This window comes from Halichoerus grypus, chromosome 8 (genome assembly GCF_964656455.1).
Source record: "Halichoerus grypus chromosome 8, mHalGry1.hap1.1, whole genome shotgun sequence".
NCBI lineage: Eukaryota > Metazoa > Chordata > Mammalia > Carnivora > Phocidae > Halichoerus > Halichoerus grypus.
Window position 1 is genome coordinate 60420328 of NC_135719.1, and position 16296 is coordinate 60436623.

General features: G+C 36.1%; 1 protein-coding gene across 11 annotated transcripts in view; it reads left to right on the top strand.

The window, feature by feature from the left end:
• The window catches only part of ATOSA (atos homolog A), a 97347-nt gene extending 81361 nt beyond the window's left edge, over window positions 1-15986 (top strand). For 9 of the 11 annotated variants that reach the window (XM_078079329.1, XM_078079327.1, XM_078079324.1 and 6 more), the window contains 4 exons: window positions 4328-4486; window positions 9106-9174; window positions 11480-11679; window positions 15395-15986. In XM_078079329.1, the coding sequence (XP_077935455.1) occupies window positions 4328-4486; window positions 9106-9174; window positions 11480-11679; window positions 15395-15548 (582 nt within the window). In that variant the 3' untranslated portion in view covers window positions 15549-15986. Of the gene's footprint in view, window positions 1-4327; window positions 4487-9105; window positions 9270-11479; window positions 11680-15394 lie in introns of those variants that run through there. The other 2 variants (XR_013450467.1, XM_036102584.2) reach the window with 2 other exon arrangements.
• Window positions 15987-16296: the final 310 nt, after the last annotated feature.

Sequence of the window (16296 nt, forward strand, 5' to 3'; positions counted from 1 at the left end):
CTGAGCTAGGTTAATGGTGGTGGGGGAGAGTGTTGGGACCATGAGACTGAGTGGTCAAATCAACAGAATATGCATTGGATTGATTGCAGGGCAGGAGGGAGATTAGAAGGTTGGTTATAACATAGGTCTTTTGTTCTTGGCTTTTTAATTGGGAATTTCAGAATTGCTAATGTCAGAGTTTGAACTTTACAGTATATAGACTATTAGGCTCGTTATGGCTTCCAGTGTTCCTTTTCAGACAACTACTGAATTGAAGTGGTATTCACATTTCATGATAGATGTATATACATATGATATGTGTATATAAAAGAGAGCTGTGAAAAGTTTAAAATGTTTTTCATACCTAGCAAGATAGCACTAAATTGTTAAAAATGATTTTCAGCAAGTGAGCTTGAAAGAAATGAATGAGAAACTTCTCTACTATTTGTATTTCTGTGCTTTAAAAAAAAAAAAGATTTATTTATTTATTTGAGAGAGAGCGCATGAACGGAGGGATAGGAAATCTCAAGCAGATTTGACGTGGGGCTCAATCTCACAACCGTAGGATCATAACCTGAGCTGGAACTAAGAGATGGAAGCTTAACTAAGTGCACCACCAAGACACCCGTTTAAGTTTTTCTCCATTGTTAAAAATTAAACTATAGAACATATGTCACATATAACATTATTTTTTAAAGAAGGAATTATTTTTCATTTGAAGTTATAGGTGCTTGGCTTTCTCTTTGCTTATGACCTGTTAACAAGATTTTAAGTGCTTCTCTGTGGCTTGTACTTCTAGATAGGCTCTGTGAAGAGTAAGAAAATTTCTGATATTATACTTTCTCTGGTAGAACATATTTTTATTTACAGAGATGAGAATAACATATTAAACAATTAGGTTTAACTAACAGTGAAATTTAAGGATAGTTAAGCGTGAGTTGGAATAGTGAGAGTAGGCCAAACTTCATAACAATGGTAGAAGATTGATGGGGGACAGGTTGATGGCAGGTCAGATAAATATTTGAAATAAGGACATGGAAATGGTAGCAACCTTATTTATTTATTTTTTTTTTAATTTTTTTATTTTTTAGGTTTTACCTGTCATTATTAGGTTTCAGGGGCACCTGGGTGGCTCAGTCGGTTAAGCAGCTGCCTTCGGTTTAGGTCATGATCTCAGGGTCCTGGGATAGAGCCCTGCGTTGGGCTCTCTGCTCAGCGGGGAGTCTGCTTCTCTCTCTGCCCCTCCCCCTGCTCATGTGCTCTCTCTCTGTCTCTCTCTCAAATAAATAAAAATAAAATCTTAAAAAATAAATAAAAAAATAAAGTAGGTTTCATACCCAGCATGGAGCCCAATGCAGGGCTTGAACTCATGACCCTGAGATCAAGACCTGAACTGAGCTCAAGAGTCAGATGTTTAACAGACTGAGCCCCCCAGGTGCCCCTATTTAATTTGATTTTAATTCCAGTGTAGTAAGCATACAGCATTATATTAGTTTCAGGTATATAATATAATGATTAAACAATTCCATACATCTTCCTGTGCTCATTAACGACAAGTGCACTCCTACTCCTTAATTCCTATCACCTATTTCACCCATCCCCGAGCCCACCACCTCTCTGGTAACCATCAGTTTGTTCTCTATAGTTGAGAGTCTGTTTCTTAGTTTGTCTCTCTCTCTCTTTCCTTTGCTTGGTTTCTTTCTTGAATTCCACATTTGAGTGAAATCATATGGTATTTCTCTTTCTCTGATTTTGCTTAGCATTATATTCTTTAGCTCCATCTATGTTGTTGCAAATGGCAAAATTTCATTTATTTGGCTGAATAATATTCCATTGTATACACACACCCCGACATTTCATTTTCAAGATTTATTTATTAGAGAGTAAGCACACAAGTGGGATACGAGAGAGGGAGAGGGAGAAGCAGGCTCCCCACTGAGCAGAGAGCCCAATGTGGGGCTCGATCCCAGGACCCCTGGATCATGACCTGAGCCTAAGGCAGATGCTTAAATGACTGAGCCACCCAGGTACCCCTCACACCCACCATCTTTATCCATTCATCTATTGATGGACACTTGGGCTGTTTCCATAATCATAGGGGTGTATGTATTCCTTTGAATCAGTGTTTTTTTTATTTTTTGTGTAAATACCCAGTAGTGTGATTACTGGATCATAGGGTAGTTCTATTTTTAAGTTTTTGAGGAACCTCCATACTGTTTTCCCCAGTGGCTTCACCAGTTTGCATTCTCACCATTAGTGCATGAGGGTTCCTTTTTCTCCACATTTTTGCCAACACTTGTTGTTGCTTATGTTTTTTATTTTAGCCATTCTGACAGGTGTGAGGTTATCTCTCATTGTAATTTTGATTTGCATTTCCCTGATGATGAATGATGTTGAGCATTTTTTCATGTGTCTGTTGGCCATCTATATGTCTTCTTTTTCTTTTTTAATTTTTTTTTTTTTTTTTTTTAGATTTTATTTATTAGAGAGAGACAGAGATAGTGAGAGAGCACAAGTGGGGAGGAGAGGGAGAAGCAGGCTCCCCACAGAGCAGGGAGCCCGATGCGGGCTCGATCCCAGGACCCTGGGACCATGACCTGAGCCGAAGGCAGACGCCTAACCGACTGAGCCACCCAGGCGCCCCCATCTATATGTCTTCTTTGGAGAAATGTCTGTTCATGTCTTTTGCCCACTTCTTGATTGGATTATTTGTTTTTTGGGGGGGGTGTTGGGTTGTATCAATTCTTTATAGATCTTGGATACAAGCCCTTTATTTGATGTGTCATTTGCAAGTATCTTCTCCCATTCCGTAGGTTGCCTTTTGGTTTTGTTGATTGTTTTCTTTATTGTGCAGAAACTTCTATTTTGAGGTAGTCCCAATAGTTTATTTTTCCTTTTAGTACCCTTGCCTCAGGAGACATATCTAGAAAAATATTGTCATGGCTGATGTCAGAGATATTACTGCCTGTGCTCTCTTCTAGAATTTTTATGGCTTCAGGCCTCACATTTAAGTCTTTAATCCACTTTGAATTTATTTTTGTATGTGATGTAAGAAAGTGGTCCAGGTTCATTCTTTTGCATGTGGCTGACTTATTTTCCCAACACCATTTGTTGAAGAGACTGTCTTTTTCCCATTGGATAGTCTTTCCTGCTTTGTTGAAGATTAATGGACCATATAGTTGTGGTTCATTTCTGGGTTTTCTATTCTGTTCCATTTATCTATTGTGTCTATTTTTGTACCAGTACCATACTGTTTTGATTACTATAGCTTTGTAATATAACTTGAAGTCCGGAATTGTGATACCTCCAGCCTTGCTTTTCTTTTTCAAAATTGCTTTGGTTATTCAGGGTCTTTTGAGGTTCCATATAAATTTTAGGGTTTTTTTTTTTCTAGTTCTGGTGAAAAATGCTGTTGGTATTTTGATAGGGATTGCATTAAATGTGTAGATTGCTTTGGATAGTATAGACATTTTAACAATATTCTTCTAATCCATGAGCATGGAATGTCTTTCCATTTTCTTTTATCATCTTCAGTTTCATCAGTATTTTATAGGTTTCAGTGTATCAGTCTTTTTTACCTCTTTGGTTAGGCTTATTCCTAGGTATCTTACTATTTTTGGTGTAATTGTAAATGGGATTGTATTCATAATTTCTCTTTTTACTGCTTCATTATTAGTGTATAGAAATGCAACAGATTTCTGCACACTGATTTTGTATGCTGAGATTTCACTGAATTCATTTATAAGTTCTAGTAGTTTTTTGGTAGAGTCTTTAGTGTTTTCTTTATATAGTAAGTTATCTGCAAAGAGAGTTTTCCTTCTTCTTACCAATTTAGATGCCTTTTGTTTTCTAATTGTTGTGGCTAGGACTTCTAGTACTATGTTGAATAAAAGTGTGAAAGTGGACATCCTTGTCTTGCTCCTGACCTTGGGGGAAAAAACTCTCAGTTTTTCCCATTAAGTATGGTGTTCACTGTGGGGTTTTCATAGATAGCCTTTATTATGTTGAGGTATGTTCCTCTAATCCTGCTTTGTTGAGGGCTTTTATCATGAATGGATGTTTTTCTGTGTCTATGGAAATGATCATATGATCTTCATCTTTTCTCTTATTGAAGTTATGTATCACATTAATTGATTTGCAAACATTGAACCACCCTTGCATCCCTGGAATAAATCCACTTGATTGTGGTGAATGATTTTTTTTAATGTATTGTTGGATTCCGTTTGAGTAGCAACCATTTTTCTAGTGCCAGAAAGCATAATAATCTATTTCTTTAAATGGAAAAAAAAAAAAATGAATGTGTGTCAACTTCTAAAATTTATTTCTTAAAAATTATTTTGTCTTCCAGGAATCTGTCTTAAACTATCGGTTAGATCCTCTTGGCATTGTTGATGGTTTTACTGCCGAGGTAGGGGCAAGCGGTGTTTTCTGCCCCACACATTTGACTCTTCCGGTTGAAGTGTCATTCTACAGTGTTTCAGATGATAATGCTCCCTCTCCTTATATGGCAAGTATTTTAAAAATTGTCTTTGTCTGCTAAAATCAACCAATTTAATGACAGATGTCTTTAAAAAGATTTAAGACTGCTTTCTGGCAATGCTTGAAAACAAAGCATTTCCTAAGAGAAAACTAAAGAATGAATACAGACTAAAATAACAACATGTTACCTCACAACTTCTTTTCCAGCTAGCTCTAACAACAAATTTCCTCTTTTGCATTTGAGGATCTGGTGAAAATTTACTTGTTTCTATTTCATTTGAAAAGATGATAAAACTTTGATTAGTGACACTGTAATTTCATATCTTGCTGAGTTCACACAAATTCTCAAGTGCTTACTGTGCACCCTGGTCCCACAAGTGTTGCCTTCACATGTGATCCTCATCTCAGGAAGATTTAGGTAAAGATTTGGTGAATTAAGTCTTCTGTGAGACCCTTTCAGCCCCTTTCTCCTGTTTGTTTTGAGACCTTTTTTTTTTTCTAATCCTGGAGTTGTTTTCTAATCCTAGCTATTTCTGTTTCCATACGTAAATTCTAATGGGTAGAGTAAGATAGCCAAGGGTAATTTAGAGCAGTTTTGAGCCTTATGATCCTATGACTTCATCTTTCCCGTTTTTAAAATTTTGATCACTTGAGGATAAAATAAGCCTTCAACTGCAAAAATGATACTGGGTCCTAGTGTATGTTTAGTATCAGCCCTTTACAAAAGACAAAGATGGAGAAGAGGCTAACAGTGCAAGTCTATAAGAAGTTTACAGTGGTGGTATCAAATATGGAGTTAGATCTGTGTTTTCATGTTAGGTCTTATTTTGAGAAGTACAAATTGCTATAGTTATAGAAATATACAGCTCTGGCCTTGCTACTTGAATTTCCTAGCTTACCACATGGCCCTATTGATTCCTCTCCTAATATCCCTCTCCCCGAACTTCTAGATTTTCAAGGACTAGAAGTTGTGAAAAGGGAATTCTGTGCAATTGAGAAACAACAGAGGAAAGGAAATTATACGTCTTGGGGGACCTAAATATAGCCTATTCATTATTGCTCAAGAAACGTTATTTTAGCCTTACTCCATTCTAAGGGTGAAATTCTTTTTTTCTTTTTTTTAAGATTTTATTTATTTGAGAGAGAGCAAGTGAAAGAGAGAGAGCCTGAGCAGGGGGAGGGGCAGAGGAAGAGAGAGAAGCAGTCTCCATACTGAGCAGGGAGCCCAACACTGGGCTCATCCCAGGACCCTGGGACCATGACCTGAGCCGAAGGCAGATGCTCAACTGACTGAGCCACCCAGGTGTCCCTGAAAATTTTATTTAAGAGCCTGATCAGTGCTTCATACTTTGATTAAAAGAACAAACAAACAAACAAACCACATAGTGGAGTCTGCTCACTTACTCAAGTGTTCTTTCCCCAATAATATTTACACTTGTGGATCATAGTCATAAAGATACACACCATTATTATCTAAAACAAAGACCCACTCCTTCACAAACCTGTCCAGTTATCACAAAGCCACCTGTTACTCATTTACCATGGAAAGATTTATCTACTTTTCCAGTATAATTTTGAAAAAATAACTGCTAATATTGGCTAACTGGTAACATGGGAAGTACAACTGATGTAAGTTCAATATCAGAATAAATGTATCATTCTGGAGTGCTTACAATATTAAGATAGAACTATAAAAGGTATCCATTTTGCTTTACTAGGACATAACAAGTCTCATCTGTTTCACATATTCCATTGGCGCTTAGTAATTACAGAATGGAAATGTAAGGTCTGCAATATTGTAATCTGTCATAACGTACAAAGTCCCCAGTGACTGTTAGGATGACTTAGAAACAAGATAAAAGACCAAATGGCTGGAAATCAGGTCAAGCAAATATATTTGATTGAAACTTACAAGCAAGAGAGAATTTGAACTTCGCTTTTAAAAAGCAGACCAGCATTAATCTTTGATTTTGGTTGACATCTAAAACACATGGGATTAAGAGATAAAGGGTTTTGTCACTTTGTCTCCAGAAAGTACACACAAATGATTATAGCTTTTGATATTGGAAAGGGTATGAATCAGGTTGAGTTCGCAGGCTGTCCTTTAAGAATCCCTGACTTAACTTTTCTCTCATAATCCTCTTCAGTAAACTTTCCATTATGTAATTAAATTTTTTCTAGGTTAGTTTATTCGTTAGAAATGGGTTCCTTTTGTAAATGACCTAATTCAAATCTTAGACCACAAATCTTTCCTACTATAATAAAATTAATCTTGTTTCTTCAGGGAATCTTATTTACATTTTGGTAGTTTAGTGTATTTTCAAAGGATTGATCACATTTTGTTAAGATAGTATATATCACAGACCAGCAGAACTGAGACACCAAATTCCTACTTTTTACCTTGGGATCTCTCATCACAAATAACACAAATGACTCATAAAGGTAAAATTTTGCACAGAAAATTCTCTTTGTGGTGTAGAAATGGTACAAGACTTTTCATTAAATAATTCCTTAAAGATTAACCCAAAACCACATAATCTCTCTCTCCAATTTGGGTATCAGTGGTAAAAATGTTCTCCAACTGCTACATAACAATATTTCACTGTTTAGAAACTATTGAATGGTGGAACCAGGTAAAATGGTCTAAAGAATGTATGCCAGTGGTAAATTCAAGGTATGACTTCAATTATCATCATATTAACAGGACCATATATTATTTTTTGTATTTGTAATTCACCAAATTAAGATAAACTTCTTTTAATTTTATTTATTGCATATTCTCTATAGCAGAATGATTTGAAGAGTTTTTGTGAGATTTTGACCCAACTTAGTTTATCTTAACCTTTCTATTCCATCCTCAAATGCCAGAAGAAAATGTATTTTTCTTCTTTATTTTAAATACAATACATTTTTTATAGGTAGATACATTAATATGCTGACCAACTAAAATAATGAAATTATTAAAATATAACAAATAATAAATTTAATAATATTAATGAAATTCCACATAACTTCCCAATTTGTATCTAAAATTCCTAATTTGCTAATGCCCCTACTGATCTTACATTGCTTAGAAATGGTTGTAAAGTGTTGGCATAAACTATAAGGTTTTAAAAATATACACACTGTCTTTATAAATTGATTTAGTTACTATTACCATGTTCTGAAAACTATTAAAATTCTATGTATTAAAGGAAATAAGTATAGGCTTCATAGTAGTTTTTGCCCCACCAGTTTTCTTATATGTATTTAGGGGAAGGTAACAAGGAAAATAGTAATGTATTGCCTATAGCAATGTGATTATAAAGGTAGCTATTATTTGGGTATATTTTACTTTCTCTTTCTGGAACTAGGAAGAAGAGGGGTATTATATACCACAGCTTTTTTTCACGTAAAGCAGATTGTAAGAGAGAAATTGTTAAAGCTTCATTACTGCATTGGTTAGGAATGCAGTTTATTGATACGCTTTTTTTCATGCTTTAAATGACCGTGTGGTAAATCAGATTAGACAAGAACAACCTATGCCCTTTCAGTGACCATTTCCATGAATATTTCCTAATATTAATGTGTTAATTTAATAGTCTGAGGATGGCACTTGACTCACATAGCAGAGTCTGGCCCTCCCTTTTACGTTTGTGCACTTTTTTTTTTTACCCTCCAATCCTGATCTGTCTTAAAAATAACAGAGATGTTTGATGGGACAGTCCTGTTTTATATTTACTTTTACTGAAGGTTGACATGTTTTGGCATGTACAATATAAAATGATGGGATATGAAATGTAGAGCATGCAATTATTCTACTTAACTACTTAAAACTGTTACCCCAGTAAAATGAATCAGCCTTCCTTTCTTAAAGCTATCTAAGAATTAAATATCACAATTACCACCTGTAGTCATTTGGTCATCTTGCTTATCTAGAAACTTTCACATACTCAATTCTAGCTTTCCTTGTTTTAATTTATGCTTGTTTGCCATTGTTTGGGCTTCTGTAGTGATTAGAACACCCTTCTCAGAAAACTACTTTATATAGTAGAGTGGTACTTTTCAAACTTAAATGTACATATGATATCATCTGGGGGATCTTAAAATACAGCTTTGATTTGGTAGGTCTAGGGAGAACCATAAATTGTGCATTTCTAAGTTATTTACAGGTGATTCTGATGATGCTGGTCTGTCTCTAGTCAGAAATCCATATATTAATTTAACTCACTGGCTGAAGAATTAACTTCACTGTTGGCTAAGACTTAGATCTTTCTGCATTCCTGACTTTTTGTATGTCCAAAGAACAATAAATTGGTTGCTTCCTCATTTCCCTCCTCCCGTGTGATACAAGGGAATAGTCCTATCTTCTCCCTTAATTTCCTTTTCAGTTAAGGAGCCTCTTACTTCTATATTGTATATCTTAATAGAAATTTCAAGCAGTGTAATGTTACATATTATTTATTGCAACATCTCTAGGAAGAACAGTAAATTGTTTCCTTTTGGGTGGGACCATCACTGTTCCATACTCAGAATGTATCTGTTGATGGGAATATTTTGGCATACATGTAAAATTCTAAAATGTTAGTAATTACATGGTTTATTATTTTTAGTCTTTTATATACATGTGCATCAGTTTGTACTCAATTTGTCTTCTTTTATTTCAAGGGTGTGATTACTTTAGAGTCCCTTGGTAAAAGGGGTTATCGAGTACCTCCTTCAGGAACAATACAAGTGGTATGTGTTTTATAGCCTACAATTGCAATAATCATTCTCTCACATACATATAGAACTTAGCCCTTTCTCCTGCTACTGCTGCTGCAACAACTTTGGTAAGTAACAGTGGGGCTGCAGCTTTTTTGGAGTTTCCCTGCTCTGCCCCAGGAATGGCCATGTGGGGACCTTCATAAAAGGAAAGCATAAATAATCTAATGAAGGTGAATGCTTTAGAAAAATAGTATATGACAGTTTACATAACTTAAATAAGCTATTTTCAGTGTAATTAGAACTTAACATTACTAGTTCCTTCTATTTAATATAATAGCCAGACTGAGATTGACCTATTTAAAAGGAGACCTCAAATATTAGTATTGCTTTGGCAGGAAAACTTGTTAAACAGAATTATATTATTATCCCTAGTGTAATAATTTCTAAGTTAATCTACTAAGATGGTTACACAAAGTAGAAGTGTAGTCTGACAGATATGAGGGCAGAGAAGGCATCCTTTTCTTTTGGTCTAGGTATTGATCTAGTTTTGGCTCAGGAGAATTCTAGCCCAGAGCAATCATTCATCATTGGTCTTGTGTTCTCAGAAGAGTAATTTGATATCAAGACCAGTTTGTGATTGAGATCATCTCCAAGTCAGACCCAGCATAATCCTGCAGGCCCAGAAGTCTATTACAAAGCTGGCTCTTGCAGACTAAAAAGTATCTAATTGAAATTTGTTGGTTATATCTCAATAAAGCTGAAATTTAAAAAAAGAAAGAGGTCTAGCTAAGTTCCTTATCCTCAGGATCTGGTCTAATTCAATAAGCCTTCTTATGACTTTTGGCCTCAAAGTGATCAGTGTTTCACCAGACCACTTTTACTCATCACCAGTGTTCGAATACAGCAAGGAGTCTGTACATTTATTTCCTATCACACCGGGATGAAACATAGTACTATGCAATACATATGTGTGCACATAGTGCAGTGTATACATGTATATAAATTTTACCAAGGAAGAATTACTGCATATTAAAGTAAGACTTTTATGTTAAATGGATTTCTTGAACTAAAACAAGTGATAATCTTCTCGTTCTCTTGCCTCTGGCTATGTAGTTCATGTGACAGAGTGGGTCACTGGAAAGCTAGCTATCAGTTGTCATAATAATGAGGCATAAACCAAGGGGCAGCATATTCATACCTCTTGTTTGAGGACTGCCAACTTTAAAAATGATTAATTTTGAATCTGAAATTTAGGTATGTCTTTCATTCCTTATATAGTTTAATTATGGATAAACATGGTTTGAACTCCCGGCTTGCTAGTTGTTGTGGTTGTTGAATATATTAGCCTTAATCTTAAGACTCACTAGATTTAAAAAGTTGGATCATAATATTGATATATTTCTCATTTTGATTCAGTGAGTGATGTCCAGTGCCACGGATGAGCTTCTGAAAGCATGGGCACCAAGTTACCTATTGATGTGTTGGTAATTTGGTTAAAGTCAGATCAGCAGCTTGGGATCTTGTTTAAAAATTAGTATTTTAAAAAATAATATTCCTCCAATTATTAATAGCCAAGTATCAATTGAATTTAATTTAGTCTTCACTAAGGATACATATTTTGGTCTATTTTGGTCTATTATGATATTGATGATTTTTTAAAAGTTTCATGTCACTACAGTTTTTGCGATGAATCCAACTGTGGGAACATAAAGTATTATTCAGCCTACTTTATAACTAATAATAATGAACTTTATTTTCTAAACTTGGAAAAATTTCCAAATAAGGAAATTTCTCTTTTTTGAGAACATATTTTTAATTTTATGTAACTATATATACCAAAAAGTCTAGTTTTACCTAGCTATTTTATTTTTAAAATTTTCTATTTATTCACTATTAAAATGTAAGGAAAATTAATATTCTCAGTATTTTGCAGTTGACACACTTTAATAAAGCTAACGTTTGAAATAAGTTAACTGGAATGTTTTAATCCAATAAGCGTGTATTTTGCTTACTTTAGTGGAAGCATTTCTTAAAATCTGAACAAAGAGTAAAAGCTATGTATTGTCTAATATGAAATTTGTGACTAAAAATTTTGATTTGTTACAGGATTTTATATTATTGGGAAATAAAAAATTGAACCACTTTTTAAAAAAATATTGAATATCACTTCATAAACTTTTAAAATGTTATTAACTTTAGTTCCCAAAACCGAATTATATCCACTGGGATTAACTTATTATTTAAAAAAAAAAACCTATTTTATTATTGGCACAATCATTTTGCATCAAATCAACAAATCACTTTTTAAAGAATAATTTTTATGTTGTTTCTTCAGACCTTATTTAATCCTAATAAGACTGTGGTGAAGATGTTTGTTGTGATATATGACTTACGAGATATGCCAGCCAATCATCAGACATTCCTACGACAAAGAACTTTTTCTGTACCTGTTAAACAAGAAATGAAGAGAAGTGTTAATAAAGAGAACATCCGACATACAGAAGAACGGTTATTACGCTACCTCATACATCTGAGGTAATGTTTCAAATAAATATGAAAATGTTACTTCGGAAGAACAACTTCAAAATTTTAGTTTAACACCTGTCACTCTAACTAGACCAGTGTCCTTTGGAATTTGCTTAATTTGGAAACTTTTCATATGCCAAGATGCAGAAAACACATGACATATCTTACTGCGGTCATTGTTACTTGTTGAATTAGAGTTTTCTTTCTTTCTTTCTTTCTTTTTAAGATTTTATTTATTTATTTGACAGAGAGAGAGAACCCAAGCAGGGGTGCAGCAGAGGGAGAGGGAGAAGCAGGCTCCCCACTGAGCAGGGAGCCCGATGTGGGGCTCGATCCCAGGACCCTGGGATCATGATCTGAGCCGAAGGCAGACGCTTAACCAACTGAGCCACCCAGGCGCCCCGAATTAGTTTTCATTTATAGTGATGTAATGTAAAATTGTTTATATCACATGCTGACATATCTGGGGCAGTGAAACACATATTTGAAACCAATAGAATTATAAAATGAACCACATATGTGGTTCTGTATTTTCTAGTAGCCACATTAAAAAAAGTAATAAGAAACAGGAAAGATTAATATATTTTATTTAACCCAACATACCCAAATGTTTGAATATATATCCAACAAAAATTATGAATGAGGTATTTTACATTCTTTTATTGTACTAAATATTTGAAATTAAGTGTAGATTTACAGGAACAGCACAACTCAATCTGAACTAGCCACATTTCAAGTGCTCAATAGCCACATGTGGCTAGTAGCTACTGTATTGGGCAGGGAAGTTTTTAACTTTCATTCATTCATTTAACAAATATTTATGTGTCGGGCATGCTTCTGGAAACAGCAGTGTGAAAATCTCTGTTCTCAAAGAGTTTAAATCTAGTAATTCCATCAGAAATACCTTTTCCTATAACTTTTGCTACCCAGATCACAGCGCTAGGTTGTGAGAAAGTGTTTGCCCTTGAGGTCCAAGTTGCCAGTATTCTAGAGCTATGTTTTCTGCCCTTAAATCCTACAGTAGCTCTCAGGCAATGAACAAATCAGTTGGTTAAGAGAGAGCTGAATAGCCTTTTTTTTTTTTAATAAAGATTTTATTTATTTATTTGACAGAGGGAGAGCACAAGCAGGGGGAGCAGCAAGCAGAGGGAGAGGGAGAAACAGGCTCTCTGCTTCGCAGAGAGCCCGACATGGGGCTCGATCCCAGGACCCTGGCCTCATGACCTGAGCCAAAGGCAGACACTTAACCGACTGAGCCAACCAGGCACCCCTGAATAACCTTTTGCTTATAACTTTGTTCTTAGTAATTTTCTGATGCTGTTCATAGTAAATTCTCAGTCGCATCAGTGAGAGTTATTCATTTTAGCCTAACTCCTTGCTCCAAAAGTAGCTATTCATGAGAAGGAGGCACCTCTCATCCAGGGCCCAGGCAGAAGACCTCTAATCTGCTATGGATGGTGACCACCAGCTATCTTTCAATAGATCTGCCTTGTGGTGGTCTGGAGTGAATAAAGAGTGAGCTGGCCACTCAAGTCCCATACTTGAAAAAGTCTAGTACAGGAGCGCCTGGGTGGCTCAGTTGGTTAACATCTGCCTTTGGCTCAGGTCATGATCCCAGGGTCCTGGGATCCAGCCCCATGTCAGACTCTCTGCTCAGCGAGGAGCCTGCTTCTCCCTCTCCCTCTGCCTGCCACTCTGCCTACTTGTGCTCTCTCTCTCTCTATCAAATAAATAAATAAAATCTTTAAAAAAAAAAATCCAACCCTCTTCTTAAAAAAAAAAGAAAAAGTCTAGTACTGCTTAATTGGTATTCTTACCTTGGGGTTTTCTGCCTAGTGTTCTGAATCCTAAGGACATGTTGAACTGGCTCAATGTTTTTAAACCCAACTCTACATTACCTGTCATGAGCCTAATGGGAAATGTTATATAGATTGTGGAATGAAAATCTGAAAACAGACTTGGAAGACTTTTAAAAAGAGAAATGGAATGAAATAGCGACTATAAGATAGCTCCCAGCCCAATCTGGGATAAGATTCAACTCTCTCTAAACTTCCATTTGATACCATTCCTCTTGAAGTTTCACCACCATAGCCATACATAACCAACATTCACTAAAGTAAACATCAACCACCCCAGCCTTTATAATCCCCACATAGTGATTAGATACTTTAAATGCTGTAAAGAAACCTCTTTGGGAAGTATACCATATATGTATGAGTATATTATACTTGTTAAAGGTCTCAGTTTTCTCCTTCAGATTAAGAAGGTGAAAAAACTTCAGACAGAATGAAACAGTGAGCTGACATTCAGCTCACATACATCCAACCACCAGATTTTTCAGCTAATTTAGGAGTAAAATTCATAAACCCATAGTATTTCTGCTATGCATAGGGAAAACCAGAGAGATTAGCACTAAAGAGTATGTTTGTATGTTTGACTATCTTCCAGATAGTTTGTATGACAAAAGACTCCAGATAAACACAGTTCCACACACAGTTGTTTGTTTGTTTTTTTAAAAGATTTTATTTATTTATTTGACAGAGAGAAACACAGCGAGAGAGGGATCACAAGCAGGGGGAGTGGGAGAGGGAGAAGCAGGCTTCCCGCGGAGCAGGGAGCCTGATGGCTGGGCTCGATCCCAGGACGCTGGGATCATGACCTGAGCCGAAGGCAGATGCTTAACAACTGAGCCACCCAGGCGCCCTCCACACACAGTTTTGATAACCATTTTCATTTCACTGCAAACTTTGGTCTTTTAATGATGGTTAGGCTTTCTTTAGCTAGCCATTGCTGATGATAGCAGTAATTCCTCAGTACTGTATTATTTTCTGGGGTGACTTTTCAAGTTTGGAATCCATTTTAATGTACTCAAAATTGGGAGAGGGAGAGGTGCCTGGGTGGCTCAGTCATTAGGCATCTGCCTTCGGCTCAGGTCATGATCCCAGTGTCCTGGAATCAAGTCCCACATCGGGCTCCCTGCTCAGCGGGAAGCCTGCTTCTCCCTCTCCCACTCCCCCTGCTTGTGTTCCCTCTCTCGCTGTGTCTCTCTCTGTCAAATAAATAAATAAAATCTTTAAAAAAAAAAAAATTGGGAGAGGGCAAGGTATGTGAACTAGAAGATGCTAGGACTGCAAAGCCCAAATGCAGTATGATTGACTGATGTGAACTGAAACTTGACACTGTAGGTGAGGAAGGTGCATGTGTTATGTATGGTGTCAGGTATGAAAAGTAAGATGGTATGTGAAACAAGCTTTATAGAAAGAAACATCTCTGATATTAGAAGAAGGAAAGGGAGTATGGATTGTTTAGGGAATAGTAAGGGAGAAGCACTTAACTAGCAGCACATACTTTGGCAATAGAAAACTAAATAAATATCTTGTTGACGAGTCACTCTTAATATTGTAGCAAGACTAATTCTTCCTGGAGCACCTGGGTGGCTCAGTCAGTTAAGCGACTGCCTTCGGCTCAGGTCATGATCTCAGGGTCCTGGGATCAAGCCCTGCATCGGGCTCCCTGCTCCGCGGGAAGCCTACTTCTCCCTCTCCCACTCCTCCTGCTTGTGTTCCCTCTCTCGCTGTGTCTCTCTGTGTCACATAAATAAATAAAATCTTTAAAAAAAAAAAGACTAATTCTTCCTGCTTTCAAAATTAAATTATTCAAGTTTGTTTGTTTTAAAGACTCAGTCCCTGAAATGTTGCATCTTTCTGTTTGCTTGTTTGTATAGGTTCCAGAGCTCTAAATCTGGAAAGATCTACCTCCATAGAGATGTACGGCTCCTGTTCTCAAGAAAGTCAATGGAAGTTGATAGCGGTGCTGCATATGAACTCAAATCTTACACTGAATCGCCAACAAACCCTCAGTTTTCACCAAGATGTTGATAAGGAGTGACTATTTAAAGTATTTGCTCAGTACCCAAGTTTGAAAGTAAAAATTAGCGTAGAACGGAGTGTACCAATTAACAACCAGGAGAGTGGATCCTCTCCTGTTATCTTGGACCAGTTTTTATTAAAGGATTCCTGGAATGAGATCCACATATTCCAAGTAGACTGGAAACACTCATGTCCTAATAATCCTTTTTGTACTGTTGAAACCACTTCATTGGACGTGTTGCAATAGCAAATCCCCTCCGTCCCTCCCCCCCAGTTAGATTAGTGTTTACACATTTTATTTCTCAGTTATTTAATATTTAATGTTTTCCTTAATACTCAAGTGATGTTTGTCTCTAGTGTTCTAATGTAGCACAAATCCTATGTAAAATCATACTATGTATTTTTGACATTAATGTTGAAATCCAAAATATATGCACAAGTCTTTAATTTTGTGTGATGTGTTTTAAGTACTATTCATTTAATTTATTGAAAATGAGAATGAAATGTGGAGCTTCTTTAAGATTAACGCACTATGCAAGCATGTGTACTTTTTATATCTCCCAGCTCTAGTTTTTACCCCATCCAGGTTGCTGTTTCACATACTAGTCCTTTAACATGCTGTTTTGGCAGTGCAATGTGGACTAAGCTGCTTCACATTCCCTTTGCAAGTTCAGATCATTATGCCCATTCATACTCCTTCTAGAACTCCTTATCCCCAAAACAGTTCTATTTTTCCTTAATTACTACTACAGAGGCT